The sequence below is a fragment of the Mytilus californianus genome, unplaced genomic scaffold, assembly GCF_021869535.1.
Source record: "Mytilus californianus isolate M0D057914Y unplaced genomic scaffold, xbMytCali1.0.p SCAF_15, whole genome shotgun sequence".
NCBI lineage: Eukaryota > Metazoa > Mollusca > Bivalvia > Mytilida > Mytilidae > Mytilus > Mytilus californianus.
The window spans coordinates 5876293-5901495 of record NW_026262637.1 but is presented as its reverse complement, the minus strand read 5'-3'; the positions used below and the strand labels follow the sequence as shown (position 1 = coordinate 5901495).

At 32.7% G+C, this 25203-nt stretch overlaps 1 protein-coding gene across 2 annotated transcripts in view; it reads left to right on the top strand.

Annotated features, from left to right (window-relative positions):
* Positions 1-25203, top strand: part of LOC127725256 (activating signal cointegrator 1 complex subunit 3-like) — a 245930-nt gene that overhangs the window by 104857 nt on the left and 115870 nt on the right. For both annotated transcript variants that reach the window (XM_052232125.1, XM_052232124.1), the window contains exon 32: positions 11637-11774. In XM_052232125.1, the coding sequence (XP_052088085.1) occupies positions 11637-11774 (138 nt within the window). The remainder of the gene's footprint in view (positions 1-11636; positions 11775-25203) is intronic.

Here is a 25203-nt window from a genome sequence, read left to right as displayed (position 1 = left end):
GTTGTGTAAACCAGAATGAAAATGACATCATGTTCCCCAGGCTTTCCATCTGTCAATTACTTAATTTTAAGTGTACGCTTTTGAAAATATTGCCCATAATGTTTTAGATCATGAAATAGCTATTGGATATCATTGATTTTGTGTTTAATCAAAGACATAGGGTCAGAATGAATAAATCAGTGCATGTAAATAATCAATAATGTCTTCCTACTTACTTTTTGTATGTAAGAATAGATAGATATACAACAAAACATAGGAAAGTGTCATGTCCTTTTTATTGTACTGGAAAAATTACTTGGAAGGATTGATGAATAACGTCCAGTGGGACATTAAATGCATATTCAGGACAATTAAGAGAACATGAAAAATTGCATAGATAGTCATAACAAAATGATGTCGTGTTACGGGAGTTAATATTATTACAGAGCCTTTTGGTTTCAGATTTTTAAGTTGCATGTCCAGATAGTATCAGATTTTGGCTGTTTTGCCTGATAACATTCAATTGGAGAAGAAATTGAATTTTTGATTACATGTTGGTGTGAATTAACCAGGTACTGCTCCATGTCTATCTTGTCAATTTCTTGGTGATGCTTCTAAAAATCTTTATTATGTTACAGTGACCAAGGAGAAGGGTCCCGATTAGGGTCAATATTCAGGCACTATAAATCTGTGAAATTTAAATTCAGTAAAAATATTTAAAATTTGATTACAAATGTATAAAATCACATGAATTTAGGGATTCAAATGTATAGTCAGACATATGATTTCACTTTTGCATCAAAACTTGCTAATTCCAAAAAAATTTTGACCAATTATTTTAAGAAAATTTTGTCATTTGACTGATCTTAAATTAAAGATGTCAAAAATATCCGTTATAAACTAAACGACTGTCAGATGGCAGGTGACTTAAAAACACAGATGATTTAAATATTTTATGATGAAACTTGATAATATATATATATATATATTTATCATAGGTTTGAACGTTGTTTTCAATTTAGACTTGTTTATATTTTTTCTTTTTGGCTTGTGTTATATTTGCCTTCAGGTTTATATGATCCATTCATCCTATTTTGACTCCTCAAAATTCAAGAGTCTATCCTATATTGAGGTAAATTATATGGCCTTCCAAATACCGTTTTTGAACAGATATATCATGTTAAGGAGGGGTATTTGCAAAAAATACCAGTCGAGAGAATGTTAAATTTCGCAAGCCGTAAGGCGAGGGAAATTCATTCTCAAGACTGGTATTTTTCGCAAATACCCCTCAAGAACATGCTATATCTGTTTAATTACACCGAATGTTAACGTTCAAAAACGCATTGATGATCATGACGTTACAAGCGTCCAGTCGGATAGAGTATTTTTTGGCAAATACCATGGCAGAGAGGGTAAAAAAGGCATATCCTTTTTGCATATACCCCAGGCGTTAAAAAATGAACGATATTCATTTGATAACAGTAAATTGGTGAAAAATACACTGGCTATCAACCAATCAAAACCCAGGATTCTTACATAAGGTGTAATTAGATTCCTAACATCACTGAAGAGACATTTAATTGTCGAAATCAGGATATGGTGTACTAATTTTTGCACCTAATGTTTGCGGTATACCATCTTTTCCGCAAGTTTATTGTTTTTTGTTTGTTATTAAATTAATAGTTAAGATCCATTTTGTTACATCTGGTGATCAATTTATTTGGCAATCACCAATGGCAGTCAGCAGGGTTTAAGAACATCCGTTGTTCGACCTCACAGCTAGTCAAATGCGTTTTGTTAAAATATACTTTTTCACTTTTTTGGTCTTTCTGAAAATTTTGTTTGTGCTGTATTTAGACCCCTCTACCAAGAAATTTGTTTTGCATGCACACGTATAAAAATTGCGGTTTTTATCCAACGCAATCATAGGTTTGAACGTTGTTTTCAATTTAAACTTGTTTATATATATATATATATATATATATATATGTCTGCCTATGTGTAATGACAACTGTAAATTATACCTTGTTCATCAGATTTCTTTTGATTAAGAAATACCAGGCATTAGAATATTTATAAAGTGCCTAGAAAATCAACCTAACAATGTTAGAGAAGATCTGATTCTTTACTTCCTCCCCGACCGGGGCTGGAACCTGTACTTTTCACTTCATACTTCTATGACAACACCGCCTAGCATTACACAGACACCTTATCCCCTCCTCTAACTATAGCTGATAAAAATCAGCTTTCGTTTCGGGAGGTGTTACCTTCTCGTAGGAATTAAACAAGGACATCTTAAACGCAATACACAAATTTATAAATATATATTCACACACACATATATACATATAAATGAATAATGCTGGAACCAAAAAAACTGATTGCTAACTACTGTGTTGCAGAAAATACCCTATGATAATCCTTATTTCATCAGCATTGCCTGGGAAACACTGTTTTATGATCAGAGAAAAGAATGCAAAAAAAATGTTGACCCACCATAAAAAATGACATCTATGATTCTGAGTAGTTTTACATGCAGTAAATGTAAAGAGATAATAAAAGTAACACAGTATTATAACTTAGAAAGTAAGTTAATGGCACTCTCCAACATATATTTTGCTATGAAATTGACATTTATGGATTTAAAGTAGTATTATAAAATTATAAAATATATGTAGTTAAAAGGATTTGACTTTAAGTAAACAGAAAAATGTCCTTTTTATTAACCTTGGACAATAATTTTCTCATCAAAGCACATTTTACAGTAATTAGTCTAGACCCTCTCAGTCATTACAGCTGTGTCCTTATTTTGCTTTATAAATAACTAATATAGTAAGTTATATTTCACTGCATGTTACTTAAAGAGGGAAAACAATAGATATATTAAGTTTTACTGTTGGAAATTAAAACCCTTTAGAACTATACAGATTGTTTGGATGCAGCAGAGGCAAGACTTCCATTTGAACCCTCTTACCTGTTCTGTCAAACAGGGGGATTCAAATGGAAGTTTTTCTGCAACAGAGAACTTGCAGCTAATATCTACAGAAGCCATATTGAACCTTATATCTACAGAAGCCATATTGAACCTTATATTACAGAAGCCATATTGAACCTGATATCTACAGAAGCTATATTGAACCTAATATCTACAAAAGCTATATATAACCTAATATCTACAGAAGCTATTTTGAACCTTATATCTACAGAAGCCATATTAAACCTAATATCTACAGAAGCCATATTGAACCTAATATCTACAGGCGCCATATTGAACCTAATTTCTAATGCAATTATTTTGTATCTCAATGGTTCTGATTGGATGACAGTAAGCGCACAATTCTCTATCTCCTTGTCTGTAACTAAGGAAGCCAACATTTTGAATTGCGGAATGTATTGACATGTAATTTCTACAATAATTAGCAAAAAACTCACATGTTGCACCTAGAAATCTTCTTTTTATCAAATTTTATTACATTCTGAAGCGGTCAAGAAGCCAGAAAACGCCCGGCGTTTACGTTTGACGCCGGAAGCATACCTATGACGTCACCTAGTTTAGGGGCCAAAGAAGATAACATCTTTTCGCGGAATTTTCTTTAATGAAAATTTTACACTGAAATAATGATTGAAATTGAATTATGTACTTGGTTTCCATTAGAATAGAGATAACTGTATTGTATTTGAAGCTTTGCAGACGTCCATCAGTAGTTTTACTGTAGCAAATACCCGTTTACCTGTCTCAGCTACGCGTCGCCAGGTAAACTAAATTTGCGACAGTAAAACTACCGATGGACGTCCGCAAAGCTTCAAATACAATACAGTTATCTGTTAAATCTACAGAAGCTATATTGAACCTAATATCTACAGGAGCCATATTGAACCTAATTTTAACAGAAGCCATATTGAACCTTATATCTACAGAAGCCATATTAAACTTATATCTACAGAAGCCATATTGAACCTAATATCTACAGAAGCTATATTGAACCTAACATCTACAGGAGCACTATTGAACCTAATTTTAACAGAAGCCATATTGAACCTTATATCTACAGAAGCCATATTGAACCTAATATATACAGAAGCCATATTGAACCTAATATCTACAGAAGCCATATTGAACCTAATATCTACAGAAGCTATATTGAACCTAATATCTACAGAAGCTATATTTAACCTAATATCTACAGAAGTTATATTGAACCTTATATCTACAGAAGCCATATTAAACCTAATATCTACAGAAGCCATATTGAACCTAATATCTACAGGAGCCATATTGAACCTAATATCTTCAGAAGCCATATTGAACCTAATATCTACAGAAGCTATATTGAACTTATATTTACAGGAGCCATATTGAACCAGTAATTTTAACAGAAGCCATATTGAACCTTATATCTACAGAAGCCATATTGAACCTAATATCTACAGAAGCCATATTGAACCTAATATCTACAAATAGAATTTAAAAGTAAAGCACAAGACATTTAATGATTTGTTATTATAAATTTAATAGAGAACAGATTGGTTATAAAGTGTATGAAAAAACAAAAGCAAATTAAAGAACTAAACGCCTTCAGATATTAGGCTGATTTTTGGTATGTGAGTTAACCATGATGAGTTACAGATCAAGTTTAAGTTTCTTTCCGCTCTGCTAATTTTTGCCGAAATTACGGGCTTTGGACTTTGATAAATTGTCCATGCATGTTTGTGTCCACATGTGTTGTTGAAATTGCAGATTTTTCAACTTTTTAAGACAGGGCCATTGGTGTCGTTCCGACACATCTAGTTATTGCTTTTTTTCATCTTGAAGTCAATATAAAGTAAAGCCTTCAACATGGTGCATAAACACACCTCACTGCAAGTTCAAGACAGTTCCTAGCACGTGATTTGTTCTGAGTACTGAATCATGCTACATTTTTTCATTGAAGAACACAGATTTGTTTTTACCAAGCTTTTTAATTTATTATAACATATTGTAAAATTTTAGATTATGAGCGAAATCTGTATTGGCTAAAAATGACAAAGGATCTTTCTCTAAATGTCTGACCAAAAATCTTGTCTTTAAGTCATGACTAAGGATATGAGCCATTACAGGTGTTGATAAGAAATCATCAATCAATCAACAAATTTTCAGGATTTACTAAAAATTTAATGATGTTTTGTGAGAGAGCTAGCTAGGTCTTCAAGGCAGGAACAGAGTATCTTCTTTAGACTGGTATCCTATGTGAACTATATTATATGATCAGGAATCAGAAACATGACTCCTCCACAAATAAGAAAACCTTGTTGTACATGATTATTATAAGTCCAAGTCTCTGTGGATATATTAAGGTACTTGCATATTCGAAGGACTTTAACTTTCATTACACATGATTATTCACAAATTACATTATCTTGTAGAAAACTGATTTGTAGAGAAATATTCCAGTCTCCAGAGAGACATGGACAAGTCTAGATTTTCTACATGATTAAGTTAATTTTCCAGACAAGTGAATTAATATGACAGGAAAGCTATATCTATCCTAGAACCAGTTAATTGGCTCGTTGATGTTCCTAATGGAGAGTCCTCTGAAGATGTTAATCACATGACCATCATTGGTCTTTTGAATATTTTAGAGAAATAAATAAGGTTGTGAATGACCTTCACCTTTGACAGGGTCCTCTACATCATTTTGATTGTCCATAGAAAATTTGATAAGACAGGATTGTTTTTTCAGAGGCCTTAAATGTTCAGTAAATAGGAAAGGATAATTGGTATGTTCAGAAGAATATACAGTTAGTTGAACTAATTTTTTGCATCATGTAGTAATTAAGGAAAAGGTACATTTGGGGCAAAGTTGGCTCTGTAAATTCACTGAAAAAATAAAAATTGCATGATAGTCATAAGCAATAATTCTTGGCGCTTTAAAAAAGAAGGCTTTGAGAAATTGTTAAAATTTGCCAAGCAATGATGACTCAAGTTGTCTATATCATGTTTTATACATGACATTTCTGATTTTTGTAAAAAAAAAAAGCTTGTTTTAGAAACATTTTCATCAACAGTTTCACCCAGAATTTTTTTTTTTGTCAAGGAATAGAATTTTTAAGTATTGAAAAATATGTGGTTTGGATATGATCTACAGTTATGTACTGGACTTTGTTCTATTTTGTGTCTTTTGAGTATCAACTTCTTATGAATTATGCAGGTTTTGATTTCATGGTTAGTAAGAAATGGATGGATGGCTGTTCAATGTTAAGTGGCAAATTAAATGCATATTCAGGACAAGAACATGATAGTACAATATGAATATAAATATAAATAAGAAGATGTGGTATGAGTGCCAATGAGAAATCTCTCCATCCATTGGTCACAATGTGTAAAAAGTAATAAACCCTGCTTTGTACTGGACCCAGATTTTTAAAGTGCTAGTTCACAAGGTAACAGTCTGCAGGAAGACATGTCCCCCTACCCAGACACATTATTCTAATAGTGTGCTGACCAGTCTTTGCTCTTACTCCTAAATGTTGCGTGTTTAGAGGAGAAGCAGCAAATACCAATTTTCAAGTCTTTTTGTTTGACCGGTCAGGGTTCTACCCCATGGCTTCCCCACTTGAGGGGAGCACACTACCACAAGACAAGCGAGGCAGTCTGGTTTGTTATAACTCTATCATCTTAAATGGTAATGTAATAGATATATCTATATTTGTAATTATGTAGACTTAACTAGATTTTGGTCTTAGCAATGTTGTAATCTTATGGGAATAATTTCACATTTGATCTACATTTATTTAATTTACAAATTTGCCTGTGGTGTAGATACCATAGAACCATTCATTGCATAAGGCGACATAGTGACCACTGCAAAAGTATTTTTTTGATAACTTTTATTGTTGGATTGTTACATTGACCCCATATTTCCAATATAAATAAAATAAAAACAGTTTCCTGCATAGACAATTACTTATTACAATTAAATGTATAAAGTTCTATTGTTGAAGGCATTTCTTATCTGATATTGTACTCCATTAACTTTTTCAAACAAACAATTGTTCATGAATCTGATGAAATTTATTTGTATTTAACACCAAATCCTGATAAATGTATTTGTTTTGTTCTTATCTGGCTACTTTTCACTGGTTTCCACCTTTCTTCTGTTTGAATAGTGAGAAATCTGGATAAATTTCTCAAGTGGGAGAACTTTGTCCAATAAAGTTTTAATTCACCATTGGTTATTGCAGAGAAAATATGGAGAGGGTTTAAAAAATTTTGTAATGATTTGTTTGAATGAAGTTTGTAAAATGAGATATATTATTTCCTTGTGGTAATGTTATTGAATAACTTAACTTCTTATATAATATCTTGATCTATATTTAGTGTATACTTGTCCCGATAAGGAGAAAAGACATTTGTTTTTGGTAAAAGGGAGAAAAGATGTCAATCGAAAACATAAGTCTAACAAAACCAGACAAAACCATGGCGTAGTAAAGTGTCAACAACAACAAAAAAACATTACATAGAAAACATAAAGTCTCACCAAACAGAACTCCACCAAAAACTTCTACTGAACAATCTTCAATTTTCTGTGAAACATTAATGGACTGTTGATTATCAATAAAAAGAGATGTATGTTATATGTCAATGAGACAGCAAACAAACAACACAGGTATATTTGTTTCTGTTCATATTGTAGTTTGTACTCCTTTTGTTCATGACCCTTATGGAAAAATAAAGCTTCTTGCAAATATTTGCGGCAATGTTGCTGCAAATATTTGCGGCAATATTGCTGCAAATATTCATTTTTCGTATGCAAATTAGTTTTCTTGCAAACAGTTGCTGCAACATTGCCGCAACAAATTGCTGCAATATTGCGGCAAATGTTTGCGGGAAAATCAGTAGCTGTGATTGTTGCAGCAATATTGCGGCAAATTCATTAGCTGCAATGTTGCAGCAATATTGCAGGAAAATTAATTTCTTGCAATATTGGAGCAACATTGCAGCAAATCTTTCTACAATTTCAGTTGAAAAAATTAGGAATTGAAAACTAAGCATTTAAAAAAATATGATTTAATAATAAAAAAAAAATTTTCTCTGTCCTCTATAGGTTGTCGTGTTACATCTGTGTATCTTTTAGTTTCGTTTGCCATTGTACTCGCTGTCCTTAAAGTTGAATTTACTGATTTCAAATACTGCAAAATAAAAGTTGAAGAATTTAGCATATAAAAAGAATACCTTACATTATAAAGATATAAAGTTACTACTATATATAATTATATTGTAAATTCTGGACTTGTAAAATGAAAATACACTTTATAAAGAGATCTATAGAGCAATTTTTTCCTGCATTTGTTTCACTTAAAAAAGGTCAATGTCTAAAAGTTATCAAGTCCTTCTAGAAATTGCATGTTTTTTCAAATTTCTGTATCTGCAACTGATATATATAACTGTAGAATACATTTAACCTCATGCCAGTACTAGGTTGTTATTGCTTTTTTCAATATTTGTTTTTCATTGAACTATAACATAATTGGTCTTGTCTATTTTTTAAAATTTTAATTTTGGTGTTTAGTGTTTAGTTGTGTTTATAAAAGCTATATTTTGCTTTCATTTGTTATCATAGGTGTCTTATTGGCAGTCAAACCACAGATCTCTTATTTAATACCAAACTGCTTTTATTAGAAGATTTCTTGTTTTAATTTAAGTAATACTTTCTAATACATAATGTCTTAAAAAGATTAAAAAAAATATCTCCTGTCTTACACAATTTTAATAATATTCATGTGCATAAATCTGTTGTCTAATATTTTTTCGACTCTACAAAGTTAAGAAGACACTTTAAATATCACTATTTTGAACTATAAGAGCATGCACTTATTCAAAATGGTGGACATTCTACTCCATTGTACTTACCAAAAGATGTTATCCAAAATATGTGTAAACCCCAAACTTCCTAAATCCAAGAGTCATGTCATCTGAAGGCTACATCTGCACTATCCAGTGTCAATAGAATTAATTAGAACTTTTGGATCTAAATCCATTGTAAAATTCATATTTTGTTCATGATAGAAGACATCTTTGTTTGTTGTGTGAATGTTCATGTCCAGTTCAAATTTTGAATTTGTTGATCGAGGTACCGGTTGTTGAGGGTATTGTGACAGTGTGATCCCTTTGAAATTTGCCCCTAATTATAAATATCAATTGCCTAAATCTTGAATATTTGTTATGTATTATAATAAAAAAATAATCATCTATTTTTTATTTTTTTATCTTTGATGTTATAAGTTATAATGAAAATATATATTATATGTATATATATATATATATATAAAAGTTCTACCCTTAATTTGGCCTCAAACTCTGTGTACATTAATTTATAATACTTCCTGTCTTTGCCACTACATAGAGATAAATTGAAAACAGATGGCACTTACATTTCTATTACCAGCTCATATTACTAATTGAGATGAGAAAGAAGGCATGCAATTTTATAAATTATTTGTGTATACATAATTTTAAAATAATGATACTAGAAATTAAACAAAATGCAACCTGCAGGTGAGGCTAAATTCATTTGATGGAAAATATAAAAATAAAAATATTGTTCATAGATAAATGTCACAAAAAAGTGACAAAAAGGCATATAATACATATAGAACAAAAATCATTATGTCTCAATTATTTAGATTAAACTTGTTGAAATAAATACCAAAGTATTCTTGAAATTCTTTCCTTATTACAAAATATCATATAAATGTGATGTAAAGTTTAGGAATTCTTTATAAGCATTGTTATTTGAAGATTTTTTAAAAATAAATTATTCAAATTTCCAGATATTTCTGAGTAAAATAAAGTATGACGATAACAAATTTAGATAATAAGAAGTATCCATAACCAAATGTTCAAAGAAACATGTCGTGTAATGAACCATAAATCTTAAAAAATAATCATATGTTATATTTTGAAATGCTTGAAATATTGGTGCAAATTAACTATCATGTCTGACATTATTAAAGAAACGTTTCTTGCAAAGTTGTTGCAAATAGTTATTCCTTAAACAATAAAAGAAAAGGTTCCTGCAACTTTCTAGCAAACAAACTCTTTCTTGCAACATTGCAGCAAACTTGCTGCAATTTTCTTGCAAACAAATTTTGTTGCAGTAACATTGCGAGAATGTTGCAGGTAGCTGCAACAACCTGCAACTTTCTTGCAAACACTTCTTGCAAACAAATTTGTTTGCCGCAATATTGCAGCTATATTGCTGCAATATTGCAGCAAACTTTTCATTTCTGTAAGGGGATTTATTATGCCCCCGTGACAAAATGTCGGGGGCATTTTAATTTACCCCTGTCTGTCCGTCTGTCTGTCCATTCGTCCATCCGGATTGGGATACATTGTTTGTCCGGCTATCTCCTACAGTTTTGGAGGTACAACTTTAATATTTTGTAGGATGTTCATACACATAATGAAGGTGTGCATGGCCACAGGATTTTGATTTTTTTTTCAAATATTCTGAAAATGACAGGTAGTTGGACTTAGTCATTTTTTTGGTACTAGCTGCATAAAGAGATCATGGTTTTCTGGCTATCTCCTCCTACAGCTTTGGAGATACAGCTTTAATATTTTGTAGGATGTTCAAACACATAATGGAGGTGTGCATGTCCACAGGATTTTGATATCTTTTAAATATGCTAAAAATGACAGGTAGTTGGACTTAGTCATTTTTTTGGTACTAGCTGCATAAAGAGATCATGATTGTCCAGCTATCTCCTCCTACAGTTGCATCATCATACATAGTGTTAAATTTATAATTTCCTATGGTCAGGCGGGGGCATCATTTGTGTCTTACAGACAGCGTAACAATTTCAAGTTGTATGCCAACATCACTGTTTGTCAAATCTAAAATATATGGAACTATACTCATGCATATGGCAGAGAAGAAAAGGGGAAAGGGGGGGGGGGGGGGGGGGGGGGGGGGGGGACATTGTCCATATCTAGTTTATTGCTGTTTTCTTACTCTTTCAAATGTTTGTTGTTTTAAATTTAATCAGAATTTTTTTTGAAAGGGAAGTTTTCAAAAGTTGTAATAAAAGGGATGGATTTATAATTATGACAGTTGTACAAATAAGATATTTTGAACGAGGTAATGTTATTCCTTGTTTATGGGTGCAAATCAATACTGCCATATATTTCATACAGTAGGCACAGTTTGAATTGTGTGTGGTGAAGTGACAACTTGTCAATAGAAAATCTTAGTCACTGTACAATCTTTGAAGTATAAATGTTATAGTGATATGTTTTTTGTCAAAAATACAAAAATAAAGTTCAAATGCCAAACAACTTGAAATTCATTATGAACATTTCAAATCCAATGGTAATCTTATGATGACCTTAACTGTTTACAATTGAAAAAATATCATTTCAAACTATTACGGTATCTGTTTCCATGTTGTCTTTGACCTTTCACACTACAGATTGATGACCTTTATCTCTCTCTATATATATAAAGCTTCTATGTCACTAGGTGACCTTGACTTTTCACATGAAAAACAAAGAATTTCTTTATTTTACTTGATTTTTATGATGTTATCACAAGGATGATGAAAGTTTGAAATCTCAACTATTACTTTTACTCATTGACTAGATCTGTATTATTAAATCCTTGGTCTTTAAATTGCAGATGGAAAACATTATCACTGGTATTAAAGACACCAACCTTAAGTTGACCTTGGCCTTTGGTATTGGTATTCACCATGCTGGCTTGGTGGAGAGAGACAGAAAAGTTGTAGAAGAACTGTTTGTCAATCAAAAGATACAAGTAAGTGAAAGGATTTACCTTTTTTATAACGTTGGTTTCAATGAGATACTGTGTGAAATAAAAACTGATAATTTTGAATGTAAAATAACCCTGATAATTTCACTCCTGTGACCTGATTCAACAATGAGTGTTGTCGATAACTTTGCATCAAAACTAATTGGGAATGCATAGTTCCTTGTATTTTCTATTTTATTTCCATTAAAACACTAGCCATGCAGTCAACACTTTGGTTGTCAGTTCGAATCCTGCACAGGGCAATCTTAATTGTTAGTTTTTCTACTAAAGGTTGATGGTTCTCTCCGGGCACTCTGGCTTCCTCCACCAATAAAAACTAACCACCACAATAGTGTTGAAAGTGACGTTAAACACCAATCACAATAAATATATATAATTATAATTTAAGCTTGAGTACTCATTTTCTGAACAAAGAAAGATAACTCTGTTTTTATACGACCGCAAAAATTGAAAATTTTTTGGTCGTATATTGGTATGACGTTGGCGTCGTCGTCGTCGTCGTCGTCGTTGTCGTCGTCGTCTTCGTCGTCCGGCGTCGTCTGGCGTCGTCCGAAGACACATTGGTTTTCGCACTCTAACTTTAGTTTAAGTGAATGGATCTCCATGAAATTTTACCATAAGGTTCAATACCATGAAAGGAAGGTTGGGATTGATTTTGGGGGTTATGGTACCAACAGTTAAGGAATTAGGGGCCAAAAAGGGGCCAACAATAAGCATTTTTGTAACTTCCAGACAATAACTTGTGTGTAAGTGTATGGATCTCTCTGACATTGTACCACAAGGTTCCATATCACACAGGGAATGCTGGGATTGATTTTGGGGGTAATTGCCTCAAAATGTTAGGAATTAGGGGCCAAAAAAGGGGCAAAAAACAAGCATTTTTCTAGTTTCATGACAATAACTTGTGTGTAAGTGTTTGGATATTTCTGAAATTGTACTACAAGGTTCCATATCACAAAGGGAAAGCTGGAATTGAGTTTGGGGGTAATTGCCCGAAACGTTTAGGAATTGGGGGCCAAAAAGGGGCCAAAAATAAGCATTTTTCTAGTTTCCAGACAAATAACTTGTGTTCAAGTGTATGGATCTCTCTGAAATTGTACTGCAAGGTACCATACCACAAATGGAAGGCTGAGATTGAGTTTGGGGGTGATGATTCATAAGGGGGTTCAAAAAATTTTGGGGGGGGATTTTTTTTTTTCTTTTTTTCCTTTTTTTTTTCTTTTAAAATTTTCCATTTTAAGTTGGTTATTTCTGATTTATATTTAAAAGCAAATAATAATGATATGGTAGGAGATACACACCAAACAGGATGTGTAAATTATTATATAATAAGTATTGTGCAATAGCAAGAAATTTTCAATTGCACAGTATTGCACAATAGCAAGAAATCTTCAATTGCACAGTATTGCGCAATAGCAAGAAATCTTCAATTGCACAGTATTGCGCAATAGCAAGAAATCTTCAATTGCACAGTATTGCGCAATAGCAAGAAATATCCAATAGCACAATATTGCGCAATAGCAAGAAATTGTCAATTGTACAGTATTGCGCAATAGCAAGAAATAATCAATTGCACAGTATTGTGCAAAAGAAGATACTTCGTATAAATTGCTTATTTCTTGATCAATTTCAATGGGGATTTATTCTTGAATTCTTGGGGTTCTTTAATATGCTGAATCTAAACGTGTATTAAGTTTTTGGATTTTGGGCCCTGTTTTTAAATTGGTCCACATTGAGGTCCAAAGGGTCCAAAATTTAACTTTGTTTGATTTCATCAAAAATTGAATTATTGGGGTTCTTTGATATGCCGAATCTAACCGTGTATTTAGATTCTTAATTTTTGGTTCTGTTTTCAAATTGGTCTACATAAAGGTCCAAAGGGTCCAAAATTAAACTTAGTTTGATTTCAACAAAAATTGAATATATGGGGTTCTTTGATATGCTGAATCTAACCATGTATTTAGATTTTTGATTATGGGCCCAGTTTTCAAGTTGGTCCAAATCGGGGTCCAAAATTAAACTTTGTTTGATTTCAACAAAAATTGAATATATGGGGTTCTTTGATATGCTGAATCTAACCATGTATTTAGATTTTTGATTATGGGCCCAGTTTTCAAGTTGGTCCAAATCGGGGTCCAAAATTAAACTTTGTTTGATTTCAACAAAAATTGAATATATGGGGTTCTTTGATATGCTGAATCTAACCATGTATTTAGATTTTTGATTGTTGGGCCCCGTTATCAACTTTGTCCACATTGAGATCAAAAGGGTCCAAAATTAAACTTTGTTTGATTTCATCAAAAATTGAATATATGGGGTTCTTTGATATGCTGAATCTAACCATGTATTTAGATTTTTGATTATGGGCCCAGTTTTCAAGTTGGTCCAAATCGGGGTCCAAAATTAAACTTTGTTTGATTTCAACAAAAATTGAATATATGGGGTTCTTTGATATGCTGAATCTAACCATGTATTTAGATTTTTGATTATGGGCCCAGTTTTCAAGTTGGTCCAAATCGGGGTCCAAAATTAAACTTTGTTTGATTTCAACAAAAATTGAATATATGGGGTTCTGTAATATGCTGAATCTAACCGTGTATTAAGTTTTTGGATTTTGGGCCCTGTTTTAAAATTGGTCCACATTGAAGTCCAAAGGGTCCAAAATTTAACTTTGTTTGATTTCATCAAAAATTGAATTATTGGGGTTCTTTGATATGCCGAATCTAACCGTGTATTTAGATTCTTAATTTTTGGTTCCGTTTTCAAATTGGTCTACATAAAGGTCCAAAGGGTCCAAAATTAAACTTAGTTTGATTTTAACAAAAATTGAATTTTTAGGGTTCTTTGATATGCTGAATCTAAACATGTATTTAGATTTTTGATTATGGGCCCAGTTTTCAAGTTGGTCCAAATCGGGGTCCAAAATTAAACTTTGTTTGATTTCAACAAAAATTGAATATATGGGGTTCTTTGATATGCTGAATCTAACCATGTATTTAGATTTTTGATTTTTGGGCCCTGTTATCATTTTTGTCCACATTGAGATCAAAAGGGTCCAAAATTAAACTTTGTTTGATTTCATCAAAAATTGAATTCTTGGGGTTCTTTGATATGCTGAATCTAACCATGTATTTAGGTTTTGGATATTGGACCATAATAGGTGAATGTCCAATTTAAAATTTTTAAGTTCTTAGACCACATTCATTCTGTGTCAGAAACCTATGCTGTGTCAAATATTTAATCACAATCCAAATTCAGAGCTGTATCAAGCTTGAATGTTGTGTCCATACTTGCCCCAACTGTTCAGGGTTCGACCTCTGCGGTCGTATCAAGCTGCGCCCTGCGGAGCATTTTATTAAAGGCAGTGCTTTAATGCCTTTCTAGTTGCCAGGTTAATCCTTCCTTCCGCGATATCCAACTTATCTACGTGGGGGGTCATTAGGCTCCAAGTAGATCCGGAAATGTTGAATTCTCTCCTCTTCTTATTGTGATATAAAATGTTTTTTGTTTCATTTCATTTACATTGGGAAATAGAGAAACGATCATTGTGTTTTGTTAGTTTTAAAAACTTTTGATATATTTGTATTTTGCATTATAAGCAGTCAACCGATTGACAAACTAGAATTATTTGAATTCCGTGTGGAAAGAGCTCGGGTTAATTTCGAGTGTTATCTGCAATCTAGATGTTTATAAATCATTTCAGTCGTTGATATAATAATTAAGAGTCGACTGAACATTAATTATATTATACAATTTAAAGCGCATTTCTGTTTATGCACGTGAACCCGTCTAACGTTATTGTTATTTCGCAGTTATATAAAGTAGCAAATTATCGTTCCTGAATAGGTGGCGCCGTGGTAGCCGATCCTGTTCCTCAACTTCCGGTTTCTGCACTGTGCAACTATTTCAGTTACATTTTAAATTAACGATGCCAAGTACTTGTTGTTGTGTACCTGGATGTCATTTAAGAGGAGGACATGCATTTCCAAATGACTTAAAAAGAAGGAAAAGTTGGATCAACGCCATGGCCCAAACGCAGATTGGACGAGAACACGATTTCATCGTGGAGTCCATCTCAATCAGCTGTTGTTTGCAAGGCACATTTTACTGAAAAAAGACTACGTGCAGGAAACTATTCATGGTAAAACTCTATTTTCTTTTTGAAATATATAGTTATATATGTAATCGCCATGCGAATAAACCAAAGTCTGTTTACAACCGCAATTATCGTTTTAGAATAAAAGGGGGTGGTTAATTCAAGACGTCATAATTTTTTGGATTACGATTCAATGTGATCTGTTTGAGATTTTTTGGTGATTGCTACAGTTATAATGATTTCTTACAAGAGGTATATCATACTGAGAATTATTTTAGCACTAATTATGCTAATGTAGTAATGACAGGAATGCATAAGCTATGTCTCATAGACTTTCTTGAAAAATATCAATGACAATGTTAACAGGAACAAAACAATGACATGCTCTCATCAATATTATAGTTATTTAGGTACAAACAATGTACGTTTGTTGCATAAGTCTCTCATTGTTTGTCCTTTGGATTTACATAACATACATTGAATCAGGCAAACATAGTTTTATCCAGATTGTAATGAATAAATCTAGTTAATATTTCGCCATGTAATACAAAGTATACATTGCTAATGGAAGTTCATTTAATTATCAAAAAACTAATGTTTTATAACCTTTTTCAGGGCGCAAACCCACCATACAGAGACCTAAGTCTACTGCCATTCCCAGCCTATTTTCCTGGACCAAGCAAGAGACTGAATCGTCCGCAAAAAGAAAAATCAGGGCAGTTTCCTGTGAAAACAAAAGAACTAAACTTGATGAATATTGTACATGTAGTAGAAATCTAGAGGAAAGTTTTGATTGTAAAGTTGGTTTTCCTGAAGAAGTCATTCATAATGCAGAAAGGATTTATGACTGTCCACCACCAACTGCTGAGCTAATGTTGAGCTTCAAAGATGGAATTACGCAAACACCATCAATGTCTATGTTTTCAGCAGAGAATTTTGAAATGAAGACACGTGACACAGCCATGCATTTTTATACCAGTTTAGAGAGGCTAACACTTGGCCATCTAGTGGTTTAGTCAGGCATTTTTCGCCATCCAACTTCAAATTAAAGTTTCCTACGACTTGGATTATTATTGACAGCACAGAATATCCCGTGATAAAACTAAAGCTCAGGCAACCTTTTCATCATATAAAAATAGAAACACTGAAAATACTTGTATGTTCGACGCCTGGTGGTTTAGTCAACTATGTCTCTAATGCATATGTTGGTTCTACCAGTGACTATGAAATAGTTGAAAGATGTAGAATACAAAATGTAGTTCAACTATGTGATCCAGCCATCCAGGTGACAGTGTGATGGCAGACAAAGGTTTAAATGTGCAAGATTAATGATTTGTTTGCTAACTTTTTTCAAAAAAAGAAACAGAATTAGTTCCAAAACTCTTATACGGGATAGAAAAGTCTCCAATTAACATGTGCACATAAATCGAATTATTGGACTTGGCAAAACATACAAAATTCTAACAAATCCTATGAATGGAACTGAAACAAAACTTTCATCTGAAATAACATTTAGTTGTTTTATGTTGTGTAATTTTAAAACTTGTATTGTGCAAAAGGATGCATAAATAAAAGTGACGCAATGAATTTTGTTCTGATATATATATATTTATAATTACATGCACATGTAAATTGTAATGCATATAAAAATAAGGAGATGTGGTATGATATTCAGTGAGTTTATCGATTTAAAGTGCATAAGAAATGGGTTTAAGCAGTTACAGGTGTTACTGTCACCGTACAATCTCCAACAATGAGAAAAACTTGTACCGTGTAAAAAATTTCAGAGATCTTACCACTAAGTTTTGTTGTCTCACCTTGACTTTGGTGAATTGTTTATATCTGTTGATGTAAATATAAAAAAGAAGATGTGGTATGATTGCCAATGAGATAACTCTCCACAAGAGACCAAATGACACAGAAATTAACAGCTATAGGTCACAGTATGGCCTTCAACAATGAGCAAAGCCCATACTGCACAGTCAGCTATAAAAGGCCCCGAAATGACAATGTAAAACAATTCAAACAAGAGAACTAACGGCCTAATTTATGTACAAAAAATGAACGAATATAACAAATATGCAACACATAAACAAACGACAACCACTGAATTACAGGCTCCTGACTTGGGACAGGCACATACATGTACATACAGAATGTGTCGGGGTTAAACATGTTAGCGGGATCCCAACCTTCCCCCTAACCTGGGACAGTGGTGTAACAGTACAATATAAGAACGAACTATAAAAATCACTTGAAAGAGGCTTAACTCATCAGATGGATAAATACAAATACAAGTGGATGTGGTCGGGTAGTTGTACATCCAAACAACAAAAAGACACTAAGTACAGATCTGAGAGTACTTGCAGTTACTGACAGCTAGTTCAAAGCCACTAACAACTGAAATAAAAATCTTGCATCTAAGACTAAATTATCAATCCGTAAGCTCCCTTTAGAATTTTATAAATTTTAGATTTTACATTTTACATTTCTGTTTTATGGGGTTTTATTGGGATTTTCCAGTTTTTGTCGAGCCTGCGACTTTTGTCACAGAAAGCTCGACATAGGGATAGTGATGTGGCGGCGGCGGCGTTAGCTTACTTCTTAAAAGCTTTATATAATAGAAGGTGGAAGACCTGGATGCTTCATACTTTGTATATGGATGCCTCATGTTAAGAAGTTTCCGTCAGCCACATGTCCAATGTCCTTGACCTCATTTTCATGGTTCAGTGACTACTTGAAAAAAAAAAGAACATTGTTTGTAATGTTAAATTCTCTCTTATTATAAGTAGTAGGATAACTATGTTTGGTATGTGCGTACCTTGCAAGGTCCTCATGCCCGTCGGACAGTTTTCACTTGACCTCGACCTCATTTCATGGATCAGTGAACAAGGTTAAGTTTTGGTGGTCAAGTCCATATCTTAGATACTATAAGCAATAGGTCAAGTATATTCGGTGTATGGAAGGACTGTAAAGTGTACATGTCCAACTGGCAGGTGTCATCTGACCTTGACCTCATTTTCATGGTTCAGTGGTTATAGTTAAGTTTATGTGTTTTGGTCTGTTTTTCTTATACTGTATGCAATAGGTCTACTATATTTGGTGTATGGAATGATTGTAAGATGTACATGTCTAGCTGGCAGGTGTCATTTGACCTTGACCTCAATTTCATGGTTCAGTGGTCAAAGTTAAGATTTTGAGTTTTGGTCTTTTTCTAATACTATATGCAATAGGTCAACTATATTTGGTGTATGGAAATATTTTATGATCTTTATGTCAGTCGCACAGGTTTTATTTGACCTTGACCTCATTTTCACAGTTCATTGCTCTGTTAAGTTTTTATACGCCCGTTTACGGGACGTATTATGGTATACCTCTGTCCGTCCGTCGTCAACATGTCGGACATTAACTCAAAAATGTTTTTACCAATTTGCATAAAACTTTGGTGAATTGTTTATATCTATTGACGTGAGCTCCCTTCCATTTTTTATAAAATTTAGATTTGACGTTTCCGAGTTATGGGGTTTTATTCATTAAAAAAAGGGGGGTTTTGCAGTTTTCGGACAATAAGTCAAGAATGCTTTCACCAACTTGCAAGAAATTGTGGTTAATTGTTTATATTTATTGACATGAGCTCCCTTTCGATTTTAATAAATTTTAGATTTTACGTTTCCGAGTTACAGGGTTTTATTCATAAAAAAAGGGGGGATTTTCCAGTTTTCGGACAAAAACTCTAAAATGCTTTCAGCAATTCTTATGAAACTTTGGTGAATTGTTTGTATGTATTGATGTAAGCTCCCTTTAGAATTTCATTAATTTTACATTTTACATTTCTGAGTTATGGGGTTTTATTCATTAAAAAAAGGGGTGATTTTCCAGTTTTCGAACGATAACTCAAATATGCTGTCACCAATTCTCATGAAACTTTGGTGAATTGTTTATATCTATTGTTGTAAGCTCCCTTTTTATTTTCATAAATTTCTAATATGACATTGAGAATTAATTGAACTTTATTTGTTTATAGTCTGACAACAGGTTTACTAAGTATTGCACAACAGCAAGAAATCTTTAATTGCATATTCAATTCATAAAACCAATTTCAAGATCTTTGACTACATTTATTCAGAAACCTATAATATGTCAAATATTTAATTACAATCCAAATTCAGACCTGAATCAAGCTTGAATATTGTGTCCATTTTTGCCCCAACTGTTCAGGGTTGGACCTCTGCGGGCGTATCTAGTTGTGTTTTGGTCTGTTTTTCTTAAACTATAAGCAATAGGTCAACTATATTTGTTGTATGGAAGAATTGTTAGCTGTACATGCCTGCCTGGCATGGTTCATCTGACCTTGACCTCATTTTCATGGTTCATTGGTCAATGATTAGTTTTCTTGGTTAATGTTAAGTTCATGTGACAGTTGTAATAAAGCTTTATATTAAGGACTATCAACATAATATCAGTGATTAGTAAAGAAGGCGAGACATTTCAGCGTTGTTGGACAACAACTCAAAAATGTTTAAGCAGTTCGCATGAAACTTTGGTGAATTATTTATAGCTATTGATGTAATCTCCCTATAGATTTTCATAAATTTCAAATATGACATTGAGAAGAAATTTAACTTTATTTGTTTATAGTACCGTAGAAAGGCTTGTATAGTCCGCGGTTTTATTCTCCAAAATTGGTCCTTCCAGACGGGGTGCGGACTATAGAGTACAATAAGCAAGAAATAAGAGAAAAATTTCAATTTCGCGGGCGAGGTGGTTTGTTTACGTTCCGCCATCTTTGTTATTTATATTGAAGAGGGCGCTCTTATCATTTTTCAAACTAATAATTTTAACTCATCCATATTAATAAGTTATTTCTATTCAATATCAAATTAATACTGATAAATATAAAAACTAAACCTTTCATTACAAATTTCTCGTTTCTTTTCAATGCATTGGTTGAAATAAACTGGTATCTGCTCGATTGAAACGATACAAACATAGTGAAAAAGACAACCGTAAACCAGCTTAGAATTTGTAAACTACAAAACGTAATCGGTTATTGTTCATTCCGTTTTGGTGTTTCATACTGACTAATATGGTTTGTATTAGCTTAAGACCCTTCAAACATTAATGTGATAGATATATTAAAGACTGTTTTACAAAAGGATGGAACTGTTTTACTTTCAAAGTCGTATTATAGTGATATCTGTTATGTACGGATTTCGACTCTCACCGGTTAATTTCTTCTTTTACACGTGCTTTTTAAACTTCCTGTTTAAACATACACAAGTTTCTAAATTGTTTTTTAAGTGAATTAAACTTATTTTAACAATCATGAAGCGTTCTAGAATCATTTACAAGCAGTTTCAGCTTCTGTTTGATGATGGAAAACAGGTTTTTCCAAGAAAATACCGCAAAAGACCGCACAGGATTTGAAATTACCGGAGTTTCATTAGACCTTTTCTAACAGTTACAAAAAGTTTTTTTACCTAAAATTTCGTGGGGAGAAGGGGGTGCGGACTATGTACCAGTGCGAACTATACAAGCCTTTCTACGGTATTTATAGATTTATTAAGTATTGCGCAACAGCACAGTTTATTGCACAACAGCAAGAAATCTTTAATTGAATATAAATTCAATTCATATAACCGATTTCAAGTTCTTTGACTACATTTATTCAGAAACTATAATATGTCAAATATTTAATTACAATCCAAATACAGACCTGTATCAAGCTTGAATATTGTGTCCATTTTTGCCCGAACTGTTCCGGGTTGGACCTCTGCGGGTGTATCCAGCTGCGCTCAGCGAATCAGTTTATTTCTTAATTAAGAACTCCTTTTTTCATTCATAAATTACTTTAAACTTGGAAATATAATTTTGCTTGGAGTTATAGTTTCTAAAAAAGTATTGTCATTGAAAGAGTTGACATGTTGCATTGTACATTTATTCTACATAGTTCTATGGTACCAAATCAAAAGTTTATATAAAAGAAAGAAGTCAAAGGTTTCCCATCACAGTTTAGTTACATACATTTTTTTTGTACCTGAGGTCGTTGAATATAGATCATTATATAAATAAGGAGATGTGTTATGATTGCCAATGAAACAACTATCATCCATACTTACCAGTAACAAACCACATTTGCAGAGTTGAATAAAATACAGTTGATAACATTTACTTATTACTAAAAAGAAAATGCCTAACTATTTTAAACAGTATTTGAATATCAATTATATGGTCATTTTTATAAACTTCCTGTTACAAAACTTTGAATTTTTCGAAAAACTAAGGATTTTCTTATCCAAGGAATAGATTACCTTAGCCGTATTTGGCACAATTTTTTGGAATTTTGGGTCCTCAATGCTCTTCAACTTTGTACTTGTTTGGCTTTATAACTATTTTGATCTGAGCGTCACTGATGAGTCTTATGTAGACGAAACGCGAGTCTGGCGTATTAAATTATAATCCTGGTACCTTTGATAACTAATTTGACTATAAACATAGATAAAAAAGGTACAAACTGGACATAATGCACAAGTTCATAAACAAGTGAGAACAAACGCCTTCATATAGTGCTCAGAATATGACATTCATAAAACTTGTTCAATATCATTAGAGAACTCTAAATCTTAAATACTGAAAGCCACCTCTGATAAGTACACTGTACTATGCAAGATAATGATATAACTGGACTAAAAATACACACAACCTGTAATTAACTGCCTTTACAGCGCTTTCGCGCTTTGATTTTTTATAGCATTTAATGCTTCTCAAACAAAAAATATTCCTGCTTTCTTTCAAACCAAAATCAAATTATCTCACTTAAGTCACATTATCAAAACAGGATATTCATAAATAGCCATGTATGCAAAAAAAAAAAAAAATAATAATTTGTTGGCTCCTTAAAAAACTGCAAAACCAAATCCTTTATCTATCTTATCTAGTTGACAATTGTGATTCCAAGAATTATTTGTAATACACATACACAAGGTATGACCAACAGTGTGCTTACCATTCCTAGAAGATTATGTTTGAGCATTTAATGTCATAAGACTATTTTTAATTCTCTAAATATATACAGTCTCAGTTTTATTGCATGACTTTGCTAAGGCCAACATAGCAGGAATCAGTGTGTCATGACAACTAAGTATGACCTCTGTTTGACCTTGCCACCCATCCCACCAGATTCAGAATATGTTGTGGAACACATTCTTCAAAATCCATTATAATTGTGTAATAATATTGTGGTAATCCTCTGAAAGAGACACTCACGTACTGAATTGCTAACAGTTCTACTTTTACAGAAATCAACATTTAGCTTTTTTCTTTTAAAGTTTGTGGTATATGATTTACAGTCAGTCAGTCATTTTCATTTTCTGGATGCTGACTCAATAAACAATAAACAAATATGACAGCAATCAAAGACAACCACTGAATTACAGAAACTTGAAACATATATAATGTTGCAAGAATACACATGTTTGTGAGCACTCAACCCTCCCTGGGATAGTGGTGAAACAGCACAATAGAAGAACAAATTAAGTAAAAATCAGTTTCAAATGGTTTGACTCATCCTGACAGGAAGTACAAAAGCTACTAGACACAAAATAACAATCTAAATTTAATTGTAGTTCATGGAAGCTAGGTCAAAGTTCAAAGCCAATTACAACAAAATCTGCAGGACAATATCTAAAAGTATATCAATTTGGCTGAAATTGTTACTCAACTCCTTATAGGTGTCAGACCACCACTTCACTCCCTCCAGTTTAGAACCTATGTAAAAGTAGCCCTACTCTGACACAAAATAGTGCTTTTGATGTCAGTGTTTACTTAAACTAACCAAAAAATTTGCAGAAATGAAACTTTTGGTGAAAGAAAAATATATTTAGACCATTTTGAGCCAAAATTTACTTGTCTATGAGTTTACATTAAAAATTGAGGATTAAATGCACTCTATAGTGTACTAATTTAAGATTTCCAGAAAACCAGGGGTTATTTTTAGTAGTACAGTTTGTCTTCCAAAAGGCAGTTCTTTCTTAGAAGACTTTAAATATGGGTTGAAAATTGGGATGTAGAAAGGTGATACATATACAATTCAGGATATACCTGGTTTCTATGAAGTTAAACTTAAAGTAAAATATTAAGAAAGCTGTGAAAAATGCAAAATTTGGTTGAAAAGATAGGGATTTTGAATTGGTGGTCTGACACCTATATGCATTTTTAGAAATTTGTGTGTTTTTGTGGAAAATAAAGAAAATAAAGAAAATTGAGATAAACCTAGACAGCATGAATGATCAACATCACAAATAAGTAAATATGGCTGCAACATTCATACAACTCCCCATAGTTGTTGCTGCACATAAGTGTCCATCTCTTTTTGTGTTATTTTAGTGCATCTGTAGAAGATAGAGAAAAACTAAAATGAATTTGTCATGGTTCATTGACTTATATATTCATTGAATAATTTGCATAGTTTACATGTTAAAGTATTGATATTTTACTCTTCTTGCATTTTATCTTTTTTTTATGCTAAATGCAAGGTGAGTGATACATCCTCTATTTTACATTTCCATGGAAAACCCTAGGTTCATTAAAACATGTGTTTCTTTTATTGTTCAGTGTAATACTGTACAGCAAAATGTTTAGGCATAATTATACCCCACACAAATTTTTTGCAAACAGTATAATGTTTTTGACCCCTCCGTCCGTCTGTCCGTCCATCTGTACGTCCGTCTTTCCGTCCGTCAGTCCTGTTTCTTGTCATCGCAACTCCTCTCAAACCACACAACAGAATTTAATGAAACCTTTTCAGATAATAAGGACATACTATGTAGATGTGCATATCGACAGGAATTTAAGAATCAATTTTTTTCCCAGGAGTTATGCCCCTTTGAACTTATTTGCCCAATATACTACTGCAACCTTTTGTCATCGCAACTCCTCTGAAACCACACCACAGAATTTCATGAAACTTTGTAAATAATAAGGACATACTATGTAGATGTGCATATCCACAGGAAATTACGATTCAATTTTTTTTCTAGGAGTTACGCCCCTTTGAACTTATTTGCTTCAATGTACTACTGCAACAGTTTGTCATCGCAACTCCTCTGAAATCACACCACAGAATTTCATGAAACTTTGTAGATAATAAGGACATACTATGTAGATGTCCATATCGACAGGAAATTACGATTCAATTTTTTTCTAGGAGTTGCGCCCCTTTGAACTGATTTGCTTTAATGTACTACTGCAACAGTTTGTCATCGCAACTCCTCTGAAACCACACAACAGAATTTCATGAAACCTTTTTAACAGGAATTT